General features: G+C 32.7%; 1 protein-coding gene across 5 annotated transcripts in view; it reads left to right on the forward strand.

Moving 5' to 3' along the window:
* The first annotated feature begins 10,122 nt into the window (after positions 1-10,122).
* Positions 10,123-16,384, forward strand: part of atos (atos homolog atossa) — a 108,876-nt gene continuing 102,614 nt past the window's right edge. For all 5 annotated transcript variants that reach the window (XM_085942537.1, XM_085942539.1, XM_085942538.1 and 2 more), the window contains exon 1: positions 10,123-10,319. Coding sequence is in view for 2 of the 5 variants with exons in the window: in XM_085942535.1 (XP_085798661.1) it covers positions 10,317-10,319 (3 nt within the window). In the remaining 3 variants the exon portion in view is untranslated. The remainder of the gene's footprint in view (positions 10,320-16,384) is intronic.

Genomic DNA, 16,384 nt, shown 5'->3' on the forward strand with positions numbered 1-16,384 from the left:
CTTCAAAAATTTTAAACTCACCTTTTCCTGTTGTTTGACTGTTATTAGAGCCTCTTTCAGGGTTTGCACTTCTTCTCGTGTCCTATTCAGCCTAGCCTCTGACCCCGAATTGCTTTGTCCGGAATCTTTCACAGCCTTATTAAGATTATCGCGCTCAGTACGAAGAGCTCGACATTCAGTTTCCTTTGTCTGGAAATGTTAATATACAAAAAGTTTCAACCAATGATGAGGAAGCCTGTGGATCTTCGTGTGGATTGAATTGATGACTATAAATAATAATATTCTTTATTAGTATCACTGAATACATTCTTTGCAAATATGATACAAGTGGTACCGCGTCAATTATTGTACATGTAGGCAGCAAAATATATCGATTCATTATATTGAATTTATATATTTAAAATATTCAAATAAAAACATATTGTACAAAAGGCCACCGATGATGGCATATCTCTATGTTGTCATCTACATCCTGCCGCCATACGAGTGAATGAATGATATAAGCTTAAAAAAGATTTTATAGCTATCTACCGTTTTGCAATGTGCCAACATACAGAATATTAATTTTGCTATGACTACTAACTAATCCAATCAATTGAGGGCATTCAAGAGGCAATCGATAGACTACATAACAATTATTAGTTTCACGCCGGTTTAAAAATCAACTTGAAGAACCAATGTTTTGCGCCATAGCACGTTTCCCAATCTAGATTTCCCCCTGATTAGCGATAGGCTAGGCCACATGTTACGCTTGTCTCAAGAGATTCTTCCCTTCAAGCAAACTGGATCCCAGTGTCTTGGAAGGCCGCTAAATGAATGAAGACTGGTGAGCGAGGGATTCTTGGAGGCACCGTGTGGTGTCTATGTTCCAATCAAGAAGTAGACGTGGATTAAGTATGTAAGTAAGTAAGTACTAACTAATTAAACCACATTAAAAACGTGAGGAATTCAACCGTAAAATGTTATAATTTAAAAAATTTCAGCTCTAATTCTAGTTAATTTTTTCCAGAATATTAATTTACTTACTTGCAGTTTCGCTGTGAGTGCGCTGATCTTTCCGTCTTGTTTGAAGGACTGAGCCTTTAAAGTGTTAATTTGAGAAATCAGCTTGGTTTTGTTTTCTTCCAGTCCTTGATTGTTCTTGGAGGCCTCGCTGTATTCTGCGGACTGTAAATTCATACGAAACCACAAATAATGCATCTATTTCATATTCAAATTAAGCATTAACAGTAAAGTCATATTACATAAATATATGGTTTGAAGTTGGAACAGCATTGAGCGAAACTCGAACCTTCATCTATCGGATTCTAGCCAATGTACTTTACCAATTAAGCAATGTATACAATAAAAAGGAACATAAAATTTACCAAAAACTATGCTTTAGAGATGTTATCTCAAATTCCATAGTTAGTGGTTTGGTTTGGTATTTACTTTGATTCCTAGGTGATGTTAGGATCGCTAAAAAATTTATAGTTTTAATATACTATAATCATTTTTAACTAAACTACTTATTCCAAATTATGTATCTTCAATGAATGATGCTACATTATTAAATCTCTTAAATATTTATGGAAAAAAAAATGTTTAATCAATACCTGAAATCCATTTAAATCAAGCAGTTTGGACATAACTAGAGGGGTCATATGAATTTTAGTACATTTGATGCAATTCCACAGCATTTTTAATGTGTTAATTGGTATCCATGGAAACATGTAATATTCTGTATGCTAATACATTTTAAAATGACAGCGGATAAACAACGGTTTATATTATAATATACATTTGCCATAATATTGTCATTTGCGTTTTTTTGATAGTTTATCTTAATATTTCAAAATAATGAATTATAGTTTAATTTGATACGGTTACGGTCTATCCTTTTAAAGGCAGTCATAGTTACATAATATAATTTCAATGCTTTGGTTCTGGTATAGACTAAACATGTTTCATGTTCGAAATAGTCAACTAGTTAAAAAAAAACAATACTATCCATTCATAACAAATTCTAGTTGAAAGGTTTATTGTTTTCCAATATTTCCACATTGAACCATTTCAACGCGGAACATTTTCGGCATTTACGACAGTATTTTTAATAATAATTTATGAAATTGTCTGATTGAATGAATAATTTTTTTTTCTTAAATGATTCCAGTTTTTTACAGACCCGTGTGATAACTAGAAATCATTGGCAGCTAATTAATTCATTAATCTTAGTAAACTTTTTTCAGTTTCACTTTTGTAGTCTCTGTCTATATAGAAGGTTTTCTTCAACATCTGTGATATAAACCGGTTCATTTATTGTTGATGGACCAAAACGAACTAGGTTACATTTTTGAGTTGGAGATGTCGACTTATTTCCAAATGTGATGCTGTCGTTAATATCAGTATATTTATATTCCGTAGATGTCAAAGAAAATATTTTTCTATGAAACCAAAGCAAAAAAAGAACCTTCGTTCTACTCATTTTCATACAATTTGTGAACAGATAGAGAAACAGTTTATTGATGTTGCACAGAAAAATGGCATTTATGATGACTGCAACTTGCTTCAGCAATTTTGACAGGGACACCACATAATCTGACAGAAGAAAGTTTTCTTTGGTATATTCTGTCATTCAACTGTAGATTTGTGAGGATTTAAATTATTTACCTTTTTCTTTAGTGTTTCATTGCTCTTTTGCAAATCTTCTTGAAGAATCTTTATTTTCTCTTTCAACGCTTTGATGATGGTGTCATTGGTAGATTTTCTGCTATCTAAGAAGGTAAGAAAAGTTAAAAATTATTATAAATGGGTAAATAACAAAAAGTGAGCGTCAGAGTAGAGGGTTGGAATAACTGTACTAAGTGTATACAACCAATAAAACAATCTTACAATAGTAATACAAAAAATTCAAAAAACATAAATTAATACCCCATTTGATGGTACTTGACAAATTAATAATGTCAGTTTGGACGAAACCAGTTTTGGGCGTATTATAAGGTAACAATTACATCATATTATATTTGTCTTGATTAATTTTATCTGTCTCTCTACAACGCAGCACAGTATAGCATACAGACACACTCTATATCTGTCTGCCAAAAGAGACTTCTGAAGAGGTTCACAATATTCCACACTATATAACAATGATTATGATTTGTAATCTCGATATAAATGTGAAAGCCTTTCTTACTTTTATAATTGTACATATTATTAGTGTCATCTTCCAAGTCAAGATCGTCCATCTCCTGAATTCTGATGATGGGTATCGTCTTGTCTCTGTTGTTTGCCATTAGGAGGGAAGTGTTCAGATTCGAATAGGGCAATGAAAATTTTGTCCTGTTTGCATCTTTGGTGCCTGAAATTGAACAAAGTCAAATTGAACAAATAAAAAAATATTTAGATCCGAAAGATATTATCTGATTCCCCCCGAGTGATGGTTTCCCATGAAGTATCTGAGGCGGTCGCTTCATCAGAAGGTACCCAGATTTTAAAAAGATACGTATTGTAAAAAATCATATTACTATCTCGTAACATAACAATTGCTATATTTTAAAACACCCAATGGCAGTTTATCACACAGGCAAAATTTTCGCAAAGGAGCCTCCAAACTTGTCAACGCCTCACGTCTCTGTGTAACTAAAGTCGCTAATGTTCTCACATTATTCTTGAAAGTACTATTCCAAAACTTTAATGCTATTACAGCTTATATTGTCAGGCATAATAATGGCAATAAGATAGACACCATTTTGGAAGTAAAGGCATCTATAATTACAGTTCACTGTCGATTTAACATTAACGGGATGGAAAATTACAAATAAAGGGGATTTTTTTTTTTAAATATATAATGATTGTTTAATATAGTGGGAAAAATACTTTTCATGCAATCTTATGTGCGAAGTAAAAGAAATGCTAAGTGATCCACTATTATTACAATATTTTTACATATTATTCATTTATTGTTGGCTTGATTGTCATTAATTGTAAATAATTCTCCTATGTGCAGTGAAATTGGATAAGAATATTATGACATTCGTGTAGGTAAGTATTTTTAATGATGTTTTGGATTGACTGGGATATCGATTAAGTAACTGAAGAATGGATTTACCAATCTACTATAGTACCTATATCAATAGTCAAGTGTGAAGTGAATTATCATTATCGCTCCTAAGCCGAGCTTATGGGCTTTCACAGAGTGGAGATTATGATAACAGATTTCTTTTTACGTCAAATGGTTCTCAGCTATTCACTCCGCCTATTGGGTCCTTGCACAGGATCAAAAATGATATTTTTTTTTTTGCTCTGTTATGGGATCGAACCTGCAACTCACGGATTCATTGATTGCTGCTCTACCAACTCGGTCACAGTGGGAGTCAAGTATACATATTATAATATAACCTAACCTTACTTAAATATTATTTTATTTCATTCTCATTTGAAATTATTCAGATATTTGAACAATGATTATTGAGTCAAGAAATTATGTTAAAAAAACTGAATATGAGATCATCGTTGGACAAACATAATATTTGGACCCACTAAAGAAGTTTGAAGGAATTACACAGCAATGTAGAATCGAGAAGATTTTGGGAGGCTTTCATTTAGCTAGTCAATGAAAATTATTAGTTAGTTCTTTACCGTTGGTTCGAATGGAATCCTTTCTCTTCATCAGGTTATCGAGTGCTCTGTTAAAGGATTTCTGGTCGTCCAGGGCTTTCATAATCCTTTCAATGTTGTCATCTTCATCATCGTCAGTCTTATCCTCTTCTTCTTGGTTCTCATTCACAACATCATACTCAAAATTCATATCATCTGCAATAGCAAAATTTGAATTTACATAGAAAAGTGATTCATCGGCATCTGGTCTGAAACCCTGCTCAGGCTATTAAACAATACTTCTTTGTTATAGTGCTGTGTACAAATAGAATAAGGAGTTGTTAAAACCTCTGATGTGACAATTTTGTCGATATGGATATTTTCTGGTCATTTTTTTACATGTCTCATTTTAATGAGACCATAATACCTCCAATGTAATTATGTAGTCGTCACACCGGAGCTATTACAAACACTGGACTATGACGAGTCTTCCATTACCAAATATTTAGATAAATCAATATATTTTTATGTTTATAAAGCGGTTTTTTTGCTTCTCCTGTAAATTTTAACTTTTTCTCATCAGTGGTTTTAATAAAATGTCAAATTAATCACACTGCATACAAGTGTGAATGAGGAAAAAGATCAGTTGAATAAACGCATCTGAATCATTAAATTCCACACAGAAACATAGAAGTTGTCATACAAAGCTGTCTAAAATTAATCTTCTCCTGATTCTGCTGAAAAGCAGTCATATTAGACAATTTCACCTTTAATACACAGTGTGTATAAATCAGGGAACTGAAATACCTAACGGGTGTAGAGTAACAGGCAACCGATCTCGAGTGTGGAAGAATATGGAATAAACTTAAACACGTGACAAGAATATGTCATTCTAAGCTTGTCCGTTCTGACGATACTAACACTCATTCAATATTTGTGTATTTGTAGGTTACAACACACACTATTGCATGTCTGTAATGTTTGTTTCATTTTCGTAGGACACTCACACATTCAAAACCCTGTTTCAAAATATAGTGTTTTGGGGTATAGCCAATCTGAATTCTGTTTATAAATCTGTTCTGTGGTATATATTAATACTCTTTAAAAAAAATATATATTATGCTACCTTTAAAATCGTCAATATCAAATGTAAAATAATTTACATTCTCCTGTAATTCACTGCTTATTGTACAATTATTAGAAATACTCTTCAAATCAGGCATTGAACCGCATCTATTCGGTTTCGAGATATCAGGAAACATCGACTGTCCTTTGATCCGGTCTTTAATGGCTAGCAGACTGTTGACGTGAACTGTCCTTTTATCCGCCGTTTTGTTATCACTCAGCATGCTTCTGTTTTGATTACTGTGGTTGTCTCTAGAATGCATGTCGTTGTGTCGCCGTGTCGGTGAAAACATTTTATTGATTTTGGGTGACCGTGTGGCACCTTGTGTGTTTCTTAGTTTATTTTGTGAATCGTCGGAGTACCAGCAGTACTGCATCGTATTATCTTCAGGGTGTTTATCGATTTCATTCATTTTATAAAATTTATTTTTGAAATCGCTGTCTTCACTTTTTTCTGGGGATATGAAGTCATAGACGGCGTTTTCTTGACATTTCTGAAATAGTCGAAATACAAAATGAAATACATAACGAAGATGCGACATCATGTTTGATCTAGCTATGTGCGAATGCCTCACGACTGTCTCAACATGACCTGATACCAAACCCGGTCTTAGGGTGATTGGACTGATTGCACCTTATCGGGCCTCATGCACTAGGGGGCCTCGTACCCTAGATGGCTTCCAACGTCCTAATAAAAAATAAAAACAAAGAGGAATCAAATGACAAGAGAAAATATGGTTTTTAATTGTATCAATTTCAAAATAAAAATTTAGAAAAGAACCTTTTTATAATAAACATGAAAAATAGACGGGCACTAAAATAGATATTAAAAAAAAGCAATGCCCAACCGAGTTCGAACTCAGGCTAGGATATCGTAGTATCACGGTAGTCGGGTATTTAAATCGCGAGACTGTTTGCTATCGGGTCCGGCACACCGAAATGAATGTTACAAAAATTACATCTCTGTAAGCACCAGAGGACCTATCGGACTTTAATACCTACAGCCTACGGTCACGTGATAGTATGACACAGGTTTTGACATTGCGCATGTGTGTTTTTTTAAAAAACCTACGTGTGTAATCCTATGTACGTGTTGTATATGTGAAATGCACAAAATTAGTTGAAGCTTTTGTTTGATTGTGTTGGTGACGTTAGTGTAATAGCTGCTAACGTATTAGTACCAATATGTGGCCGTCTAATTAAGTAAGCCGTCAGTCAATTTATAATGCATACCGACAGACACATATCGTTGGTAAATTATATAATTTTTGTAGAATATAAAATAATTAAGTCATTATTTAACCTTTTTACTGCCGGTAGGTGTATGTATGGGGCGGTACCTTGCACGCCGAGAATTTTATTGCAAAAATAAAATAATAAAATCAATTTACGTTTCAAGTGGTAAAACCGAATTCTGTTTCAATACTGAGTATGTCGCAAATATATGTCGTTGTGTGTTCAACATATTTGTATGTTTAAAATAATTGATTTATCCCCCCCCCCCCATTTACCGTTCAAAGCGGGACGTCCAAAGACATCATTTTTGTATGAGCGGCGTTCCGTTCACGGAAAAGTTCGCGTCTTAAGATGTTAAATATATTAATAGGCAATGAAAAAATATTTTTCTTAAGAAGGTAGGCTTTGAATTAAATAATATGAATTCTAATAGTATGGAGTCTTCGCTACTGTCATTTAAAAGTATTTAATTTTAAAAATATTATATTTTCTAGAAAATAAAAATGTGTATAATTTGAAAACGTTTATAATAACAAGTGGAAACTGTTCAATACCACACATCTTTGAATTAAAAAAAATATTTATATTTCTTTCTAATGTTTTTAGAATTAAAGATTAATTAAAATAAAATAACATTGTATTAAATTGCACTCTTCATAATCTGTTGTTAGATGTCTCTAGTAGCATTACACTCCCCCTAAGCATTGTGTTCTGTGCCAAAGCGGCCTAGTTCATGGATATGGCCCGGCGTACAGTGCCGGCCATTCAAAAAATGCGAACTTATTCGCCTGTCTTTGAAGACAGAATGCCAGTCTCAGGCTTTTGTTTTGAATAATTTAAAATTCGGAAAAAATATTGGTCCAATAATGAGACATTTAGCATATGTTAAGTGTTTATGAAAAACTTTCAATATAATAAATAAATAATAATAAATAATAATATTAAAATAATTATTGGTAAAAATTTTGCTCTCTCTTCCCGCCATACAATACCACTCACATTATTAATAATCATTACAATGGTTATTTCACGTTAATTAAATTAAATTTGTCAGAGAATAAAACTATTTTTGCGTTAAGTAATTTCTTTTTTTTAAACTTTATTTAAATTTATGCTAACTCAATGCATAAACATTACACATGCAAACCAATGCATATTAATATTACCTACTCTACTTAAAGTACAATACAAGTTTCAAGGACTGACCCAGATTTAGAAATTGATTTCTTGCTTTTAAATTGGGACACTTATTTTCAAACACAAGATAAGATATGACAAATTAGACTTCACGCTTGAATAACCATAAACTTTTTATTGTATCAAGATAAAATTAATAGTTTAACTATTTTCTCATAACACACTAGGCATTTTTAATCAAACTAAATTATCTAGCAGACTGTATGATGACAAGATGGTCAATTGATACATTAAAAATCAGATTAGCTGTCATAAAAATTACCTAACTGTCTTTTATAAGAAAACTTTTTGAAACATTAACATATTAGAACAGTAATTTTTTGTCTACAGCAGGTTCTTAGATAACTAATATTGATTTGAAAAAAATATTTTCGATAGTTCCTATAAGAGAAGACATTAAAACTAATTAATTACTAGGTACTCACTACGACATCTTCAGCCCTTTTCATCAGTTCTACAGTTTTTGATTCCATTTCCTGATTCATAATGCGAAATTCTGTTTCCATATCGATTAAATTTCTCGCAAGAGCCATTTTCGTTCGCTTAAATTAAGTTTTACTAGTGTTATAATTAAAACTTAAATGTTGATTGATGCAGACATCTCTGAAAGAGATTCAAAAATAATCATAGTGATGTCTATTTCTGTTGCTATGGAAACCGACTATTTAAAATTGCCAGAAAAAATAAAAGGAAACGTCAATAATATAATGTTGCAATTAAATCAATACTTAATAATAATGTATTATGAATACGAATTTAAATTACATACTCACCAATTTATGAATGATAAATTCCAATATCGAATGGCAAAGTATGATTACTAAAGATCTATTCTTATTGTTGATAAAAAAATATAATATCTATTGCATTAGGTACCTACTTATAGTTTTTTTGAGTTTCTACAGATTCTCTAAACAATTATTAAATTTTGAATTTTATTAAGTATAACGAATTAATACAAGGTCAATTTAAAAAATGCTGTAGAGAAGAATCAATAACAAATAATATTATTACGTAAAAAATTTCGTATTGTGTTGTCATTTCTTGGTAAAGTAGATTTCTTTGTTTACCATTTTAAGATCAGCTGGGAATTGCTATGATAACGTCATTATGGTATTTACCATTTATCGTGCATTGCTCGTATATTCTATGTAGCTTGTTATTGATTTGTGTATAGTTCTATAATTTACATTGTGTTATTCTTTTTGTAGTCTTAATCACTGGAAATATTTTAAATGAATACACAAAAACTAAGTGTGAAACAGCAAGGTATCAATTTAATTATTTGACCGAATTGTTTCAACGTTTTGCTACCTGGGTACTAAACATAATAATATTATTATATAAAATATAATTAATCCTCTTTGATGAAAACATTTATTATTTGAAAATAAAGCAGAATATTAATAATGTTTTATTAAAATCAAATGTCACGTGCATTTATTCAACAAAATTTGTAGTCGGCAAATAAGAAATACGAATATCAATAGCGCTTCAATAATAAATTATAAAGTAGTGAATATAGCACTTCCAAGTCAGCTGTTGACAGCTGGCGTGCTCTAGTGACAGAAAATACAAGCCTTCCAGATGTTTGTCAGAACAGCTGTATTTCCACCAATCAGACTCCTTTCCCTAAAATATCAATATAGAATTCCGATAATGAAAGCACCTACGTTTCAACTTTTGACAGTATAGCTTTATTTTTAAACAACTAAATTAGCGAATACTAACTACTAAAACTGAATCAAAAGCCGCATTGAGCAATTAATTTTATTAAAGAGATTTTTTTAAATAGCCTTTATACTTAATTTTACTTAAAATTATTGCATATTTTCAATTTCAAGGTCATATCGTTGGTGTACATTTCAATATTAGAAAGAGGCAGCTGTAAATATAGAGCGTGCTGCAGATAGTCTTAGTACGTTTCATATGAAGATTTTCTAATTGATTATCCAATCACAGGAAGGCTCTCTCAACAGCTGACTATTCAGTTTACTTGTGTCCGCTGCGAAGTCTAGTACTAAATAAAAACAAGTAGTCGCGCAGTGAAATCACTCTTTGTCTAAATAGACGGTGCCAAAAGTGTTTGATAATGTATTCAAAAAGGACAAAACGCGTGTATAGCAGCGTGATATTATAGCCCAAGAGATTCTGAGCAAAATCCCCGCCCCCACACAACGGGAATGGTGAGCCGTAGCTGTTTTTCTTTGTTGCAAATTAATACCATTTTCTACATCCCGCGGTGTTGCTAGGGCCATTGTATATCTATCCATACATATTTTACTTTAAATTAAGGACTCAATCCATTTGAAAAGTAGCATTTTTACCTTTGAATCAAGTATTTAGAATTTACTTGTCAGTTTTTCAATCGAAACTGTGCGTCAATTGATTACCTATGTTATTCTTTTCTTACACATCACGACCAACGCGATTCCATTTTAGTAGTGGTTCTTTTTCATCTTGTTTTTCAATAATATTCTACTGACATTTACATGTCTAATACGCAGTGAGTTGAATCAAACATTCTTCTTCAAATTAGCGCTACAAGATGCCACGGACTCGGATGTGTTTTATAATATTTGTTACATTTAAAATGGGCTGTGACATTTTGTTATAATACGCTTCGAAGCTTGCGTAGGTACTGTACTTTACAAATCTACCTATCGGGTTTGAGTTGTTCTTTCAGAAAGAAAGGTTGTCACAAATTTTCTTGAACTTTCAAAGTAACATTAATGACGTGTTTCCTGGGAAATTATATCATGATGCTCCTCGGTAAACAAGATTTCGTTCTATTTCTATCCAAACACTGTATGACATATTTTCCTCGTTATGTTTTTCATAGGCAGAGAGGTGTGTTTTAGGTATGATGTGGGTTGCTTATTGGAATTTTGACGTTTCATTTTCTTATTACAAATTCGATTCAGGGAACCATTTATAAAATTCATAACTTATTAATGTTATGGATTATGGATCATCCACGATAATAAATAGGTACATTCACGCCATGTTATCTATCGCTCCGAAGAAAGTTATTTATATTAATTTCTATTTTGTTGTTATGTAGGTACTCCTGCGTGTTTTGAAACATTTTCAATTTCAATTTATTTATTGTATTAGGTATGCCGTAAAAACTTTTAAATTGAAAACTGTAATAACATTATAAGTAGGTATTATACATGGGTACATGAAAACTAATGGTATGTAATAAGAATAACATCATAATAGGTAGGTACCTACCAACAATGATAATTGTGTATGTGTTGTATGTTTATATCAATTCTGAGTTCCCTGATAGTTACGTATTAAATTTTCATCTATTATTCGAAGGGATGTTTTCCAAATAATTAGTATTCTTCATTGTCTAATTATAAAGGATGATACCTCATCCATATGAGTAATCGGTTTACCTGCCGTAATAATTTGTTATACCTAGGTAGATAGGTACTCTATCCAATACTACGTTTCTACCTGTAGAAAGAAACTTAATTCACTTGCAATACAACTAGGTATAATTTATGTTCCCAGATTGATTGGCACTAGGATGTTTGAATATAGGTGATATACCTACGTCGAACGAAACAGTCGACACGGGCAAGTCCGAAGGATCCATCTATTGAAAATGTTTTTTTTTACCAAGCCATTGACTTGTATCGTGGCACGGTTCGTCCCATTTGGAAACAATGAAAATAATAGATTGCTCCATGTGTCCACCTCCACCATCATCGATACCTCCATTATTATTATTATTCAACGCTCCATCTCTTCTGCTTCTGAGTGAGGACACGGGTATTATGTATTTTGTCTTTTTAAATAGATAGATATAGGTATTAAATGTATAACATGTTTTTTTTTTCATTCACAAATAACCAGTCGCATCTGTGTCAACGCAAGTTCTGTCTTGCGTTTTCTAATCTAAATCTTAACTCAAATACTTGCCTAACATTAATAATATTAAAATATGTGTGTTTTATCTCTTAGCTTTTTATATTATATACCTACCTATATTCATATTGTCTGTATCGCCAGTTTCAACTTGCTAAACATTTATGGCGACTCCATGTCTGCTCTATAACAATGAATAAACATTATCATAGGTAGATAAATGATATAGGTACCCACTTGTGGGAATACTTTTTATTGTGTTTTGAGTTTTCAAATTCGCAGTGGATTGATTCTGATGAGATTCAAAGTGGAATAACTTACACGTGATTTTATTCATCCATGTCTCACACTTATTACATCATTATACTGTAATTTCTAACATTATTGCAATGACTGAACTGAAACTGAAAAATTTGTCGTAAGATCTTTCTTGAATAGCAATTCGGTGTAGTGGATTTATCTCACTAAGAGCGGAATGCAGAAACATTTGTCATAACTAAAATTTCCTTAGCAGAAAACACTATGCAGAAACACTGTCCTTAGTTAAGATCATTTTTATTGAAAATAATACCATATTTAAAAATTCTCGTTAGGTAAATTAGGTAAATTATTTTATAATTGTTAAACGATGACAAAAATATGACAACTGCATTTTATAAATGCAATAACTATAAATACATAATAATATTTAATTATAATACTCTTATGTTTCCGTTATAAGTCATTATACGTGATTCCACAGGCACCACAAGATTTTTTTTAAACATGGTAACACTAGCATCAAGTGTCATTCTTCATCTGGTATTTTGTATTTCTGCGGGCTGGCGTATAAAAATAAAATAATACTCTGCAAGTACATGCCAAATGAATTTGAGTGTATGGACTGTGTTATAAACATGCGAATTTATTTTGACAGCAGCTGTCAGTGGTAAATGGTAATACAGAAGGGGGCGTGTTCATAACAAAAGTAGTCTATGGTTAAGGATTCCTTAACTCTATACTCAGGATTGTCTATAGTTAAGTCATGCTTTTCGGCGACTTATCCTTAGGAACGAAATCTTAGATTGTGCATTCCGCTCTAAGGAGCGACCACACTCACCGCCCGCATACGCAAGGTACCTATTTAGTGAGCTTAGGGCATAAAGCCCATTGACGCAGCGAGTGCGGCGCTCGCGCAAAATTTCTACAAGTGGCGCGTAAATCAACGAAAATACAACGTAATCAAATACGCCAGCGCCCACTGGATTTCACGACGCATTATACGCGCACGCCGCATGAATCATCGTTTTTTCGCGAATCACCGCTTCTCGGCGATACGAATGAAAGAAAATACAATGGAGTCCATTCATTGAACACGGCTACCAAAATTACGCTGCTCGAGGCGTTGTCGATGGACGGGCGAAAAGCAATTATTTAATAACAGAGAATCATTGTTTAATTTTATTGCGTGTTCAGTTTATCGCTGGTTGAATAATGTCGTCGTAAATTTTAATTACAAGCCCCGAAATAATATAATATTTTTATTGCTTTGTTATGAGAGGCGCTGTAATAATATTTATTTTGTGCTGCTTGGGCCGCATATTACATAAGTGAAGGGTAATGCGCGGGAAGAGACGTGTGATTATGGTTATGAATAAACACTGCATTCGCCGACTTCGCGCGCTCGACGCGTTCTGTGAGCGCTATCGCTAGGGTTTAGAGTTTAGGGTGAGCATTCGTGAGATAAACACACTATGTACGTACATTGTACACCCATTCTTGTTGCAAGCATAACGTTTATTTAACTTTGCAATTCCATATAAGTAATTATTTATTGTTTTATTAACGAGTTGGATGTATCTTTGTTGGTAGGTACCTATTCGGTACTTAATGTGGTAGGTAAGTAGAGATTTTTATTGCATGTTAAAAGATACGTTACATGCGAATAAGATAAGTATGGATTTAATTTCCTCTAGAAAGAATTTAATATATTTTTATCTAGTCTTATGATGTAGGTGCATTTAGAAGTAAAATAATATCTTATTTAGTGAAATACACCGACTAAGTGACTTAGTTTATATTATGTATTATATACTATGTATATATTTTTATTGTCAGTCTATGTGGCTGCGAATCTTTTTATACTTAGGTAGGTGGGTACCAAAAATGCCATCGAAAAAGCAAGAATTCTAACCAAGGGCAAAGTTAGTCATTTGTCGACTATTGTATTCCAAACGTTTACAAAAATCGGCTGATAAGTTGTTACGAGTCGTATTTGTTATAATTATTAGTCCACCTATTGGTGTGAGGTCCACCCAGTATGTATTGACCAACCATGTCCGATCCTAATATTATGATCATAATATGGGCCTCCGCAGAGTGGAGGTTTGTATTAACAGATTTTGTTTTTCCGAGAAATGGATGTCAGCCACTTGCTCGACCTATTAGGTCCATACTCGTACACAAATTGAAAAACAATATTTGTGTAGGTACTTCTTGCCAGACCCAGGATTCGAACCTGGGACCCACGACACTATAGAAAATATGTATAACCTAATTTGAGTCTTAAGTCTCGCTTTTGAAAATACATAACAACAAGCTGATATTATAATCTACTTCATAATTAAGTAAGTACCAGAAATACATGGAAATTTCTCAATAATTATTAAATATTTTGATAACTTGATAATAACATGTTTTTGTGTTGTCTGTACATACCTCGTACCGTCCAGTACTCGAACTGACGGTTGTGCGCAACTGTCTTAACGCGCAGTCAGAAATCTGTCTTAATATACCTAGGTATATTCTTGGTTCTAAACACAACGCATTGTTAATTAATTTCTGACGAAATATTGTGCATTTATGATAAAATGAACGTTTATTATTTACTATGTGTTAATAATTTCGCTGTAGACGTAGAGTTATAGATAACCAACCAGCCGTTTCAAAATAAAAATGTAGTATGTACCTACCTATGTATTCATATTATTCATTCTCGTATGCATTTACTCATCTGCATTTTCAGGTACCTACAAATATATCCCATACTATGCCCAAAGGTGGAATTTCTACGTTTTATTAGATTACAAATCTAATGCTAGGTGAACGATTGGTATTTTTTTCTTATTATCATGACGTATGCCTCTCAAAGTTTAGTCACCCACCCTGACTGTCAAAGGCAAGGTTACGCGGTTGAATCGGTATCCTTTGTTTCTCAAACTGTTGGCGTGTCGCCAAATCATTGCGTTGCCCGATGATGATGACTTATAAATCTGACAGGCCATGCTTGTTCGGACTACACTTTTCGGGTTAGGTAGAGATGGTTTCACATAAGCATTTCAGTCATTGGAAATTTACTTGCATCTGACATTTTTTCTAATGATTCACTGATAAATTTAAATAAATTAATTTCGTAACATTTTTAAAACTTATATCAATCGGAATCTATTATTTTTATTGCATAACCTCTGAGTAAATAAAAATATTTAAAATCAATTTAAGACAAATATATAATATATCTATTGTAGTACTGTACTGATGCATTCAAGTCTACCATACCCTGCCTATTGTACTTTGTTACAAGTGGACCCACCCTTAACTATATCATTGAGGTGCTGAGGATTAAAGGACTATAAAAACATGACATAAATTTAAATAACTGGCAGTTTTCACATCACTACATATTTCTACATATTTATTCGTGAAACATGATTCAACCATATCTACGTAATTAAATTGTATGAAAAGTTAATTGTAATAATCATTTAAGAAAAAAGACCTCATCTGCAGCAATGCAGAATTTATAATCGCATATTATTTAACTTTGATATTGTTAATTTACTCAACTCGGTTACTTGTACGCTTTTGAACTACATATTTAAATTCCCAAGCTTATCATTCCACTCAATCGAGTTTCTCTTATTATTTTTTTTTATTTACGACTAATTATTAACATTTTGTAAGCTTTTATTTCATTTAAACGGAGTCGTTGTGTGGAACGGGGTGTATGTTTTATTTATTTTATATTTTACTTTGTTGGTCCGATTTCCAGTGAGTATTTAGCGAGCGGTGGTGAACCTGTGCACGAAAAGCGGACCGGTCGCGTCGAATTTGGCGAACAATGTTGAATAGTGTTTGCTGCTATCAATAGTAATTATCATGATGTCGTGGTGGTAGAAATTGTCATATTTTATTGTTTTAGTAACCAATAGGTTAAAATGATGTCCGAGTTGGACTGTGTTGTACATTCAAAGATTGAGAGACTTCCTATGGCTTCCTATGACCGTGGTTCCACGGACCCGGTTGTGAATCGCTGGATTAGGATTTGCACTCCCGAATCCAGGAACCCGTTTTATTTTTTCAACCCAAAATTTTGCGATTTCGGGATTAG

The sequence above is a fragment of the Rhyacophila brunnea genome, unplaced genomic scaffold, assembly GCF_057557595.1.
Source record: "Rhyacophila brunnea isolate RB1 unplaced genomic scaffold, BYU_Rbru_1.0 scaffold_15, whole genome shotgun sequence".
NCBI lineage: Eukaryota > Metazoa > Arthropoda > Insecta > Trichoptera > Rhyacophilidae > Rhyacophila > Rhyacophila brunnea.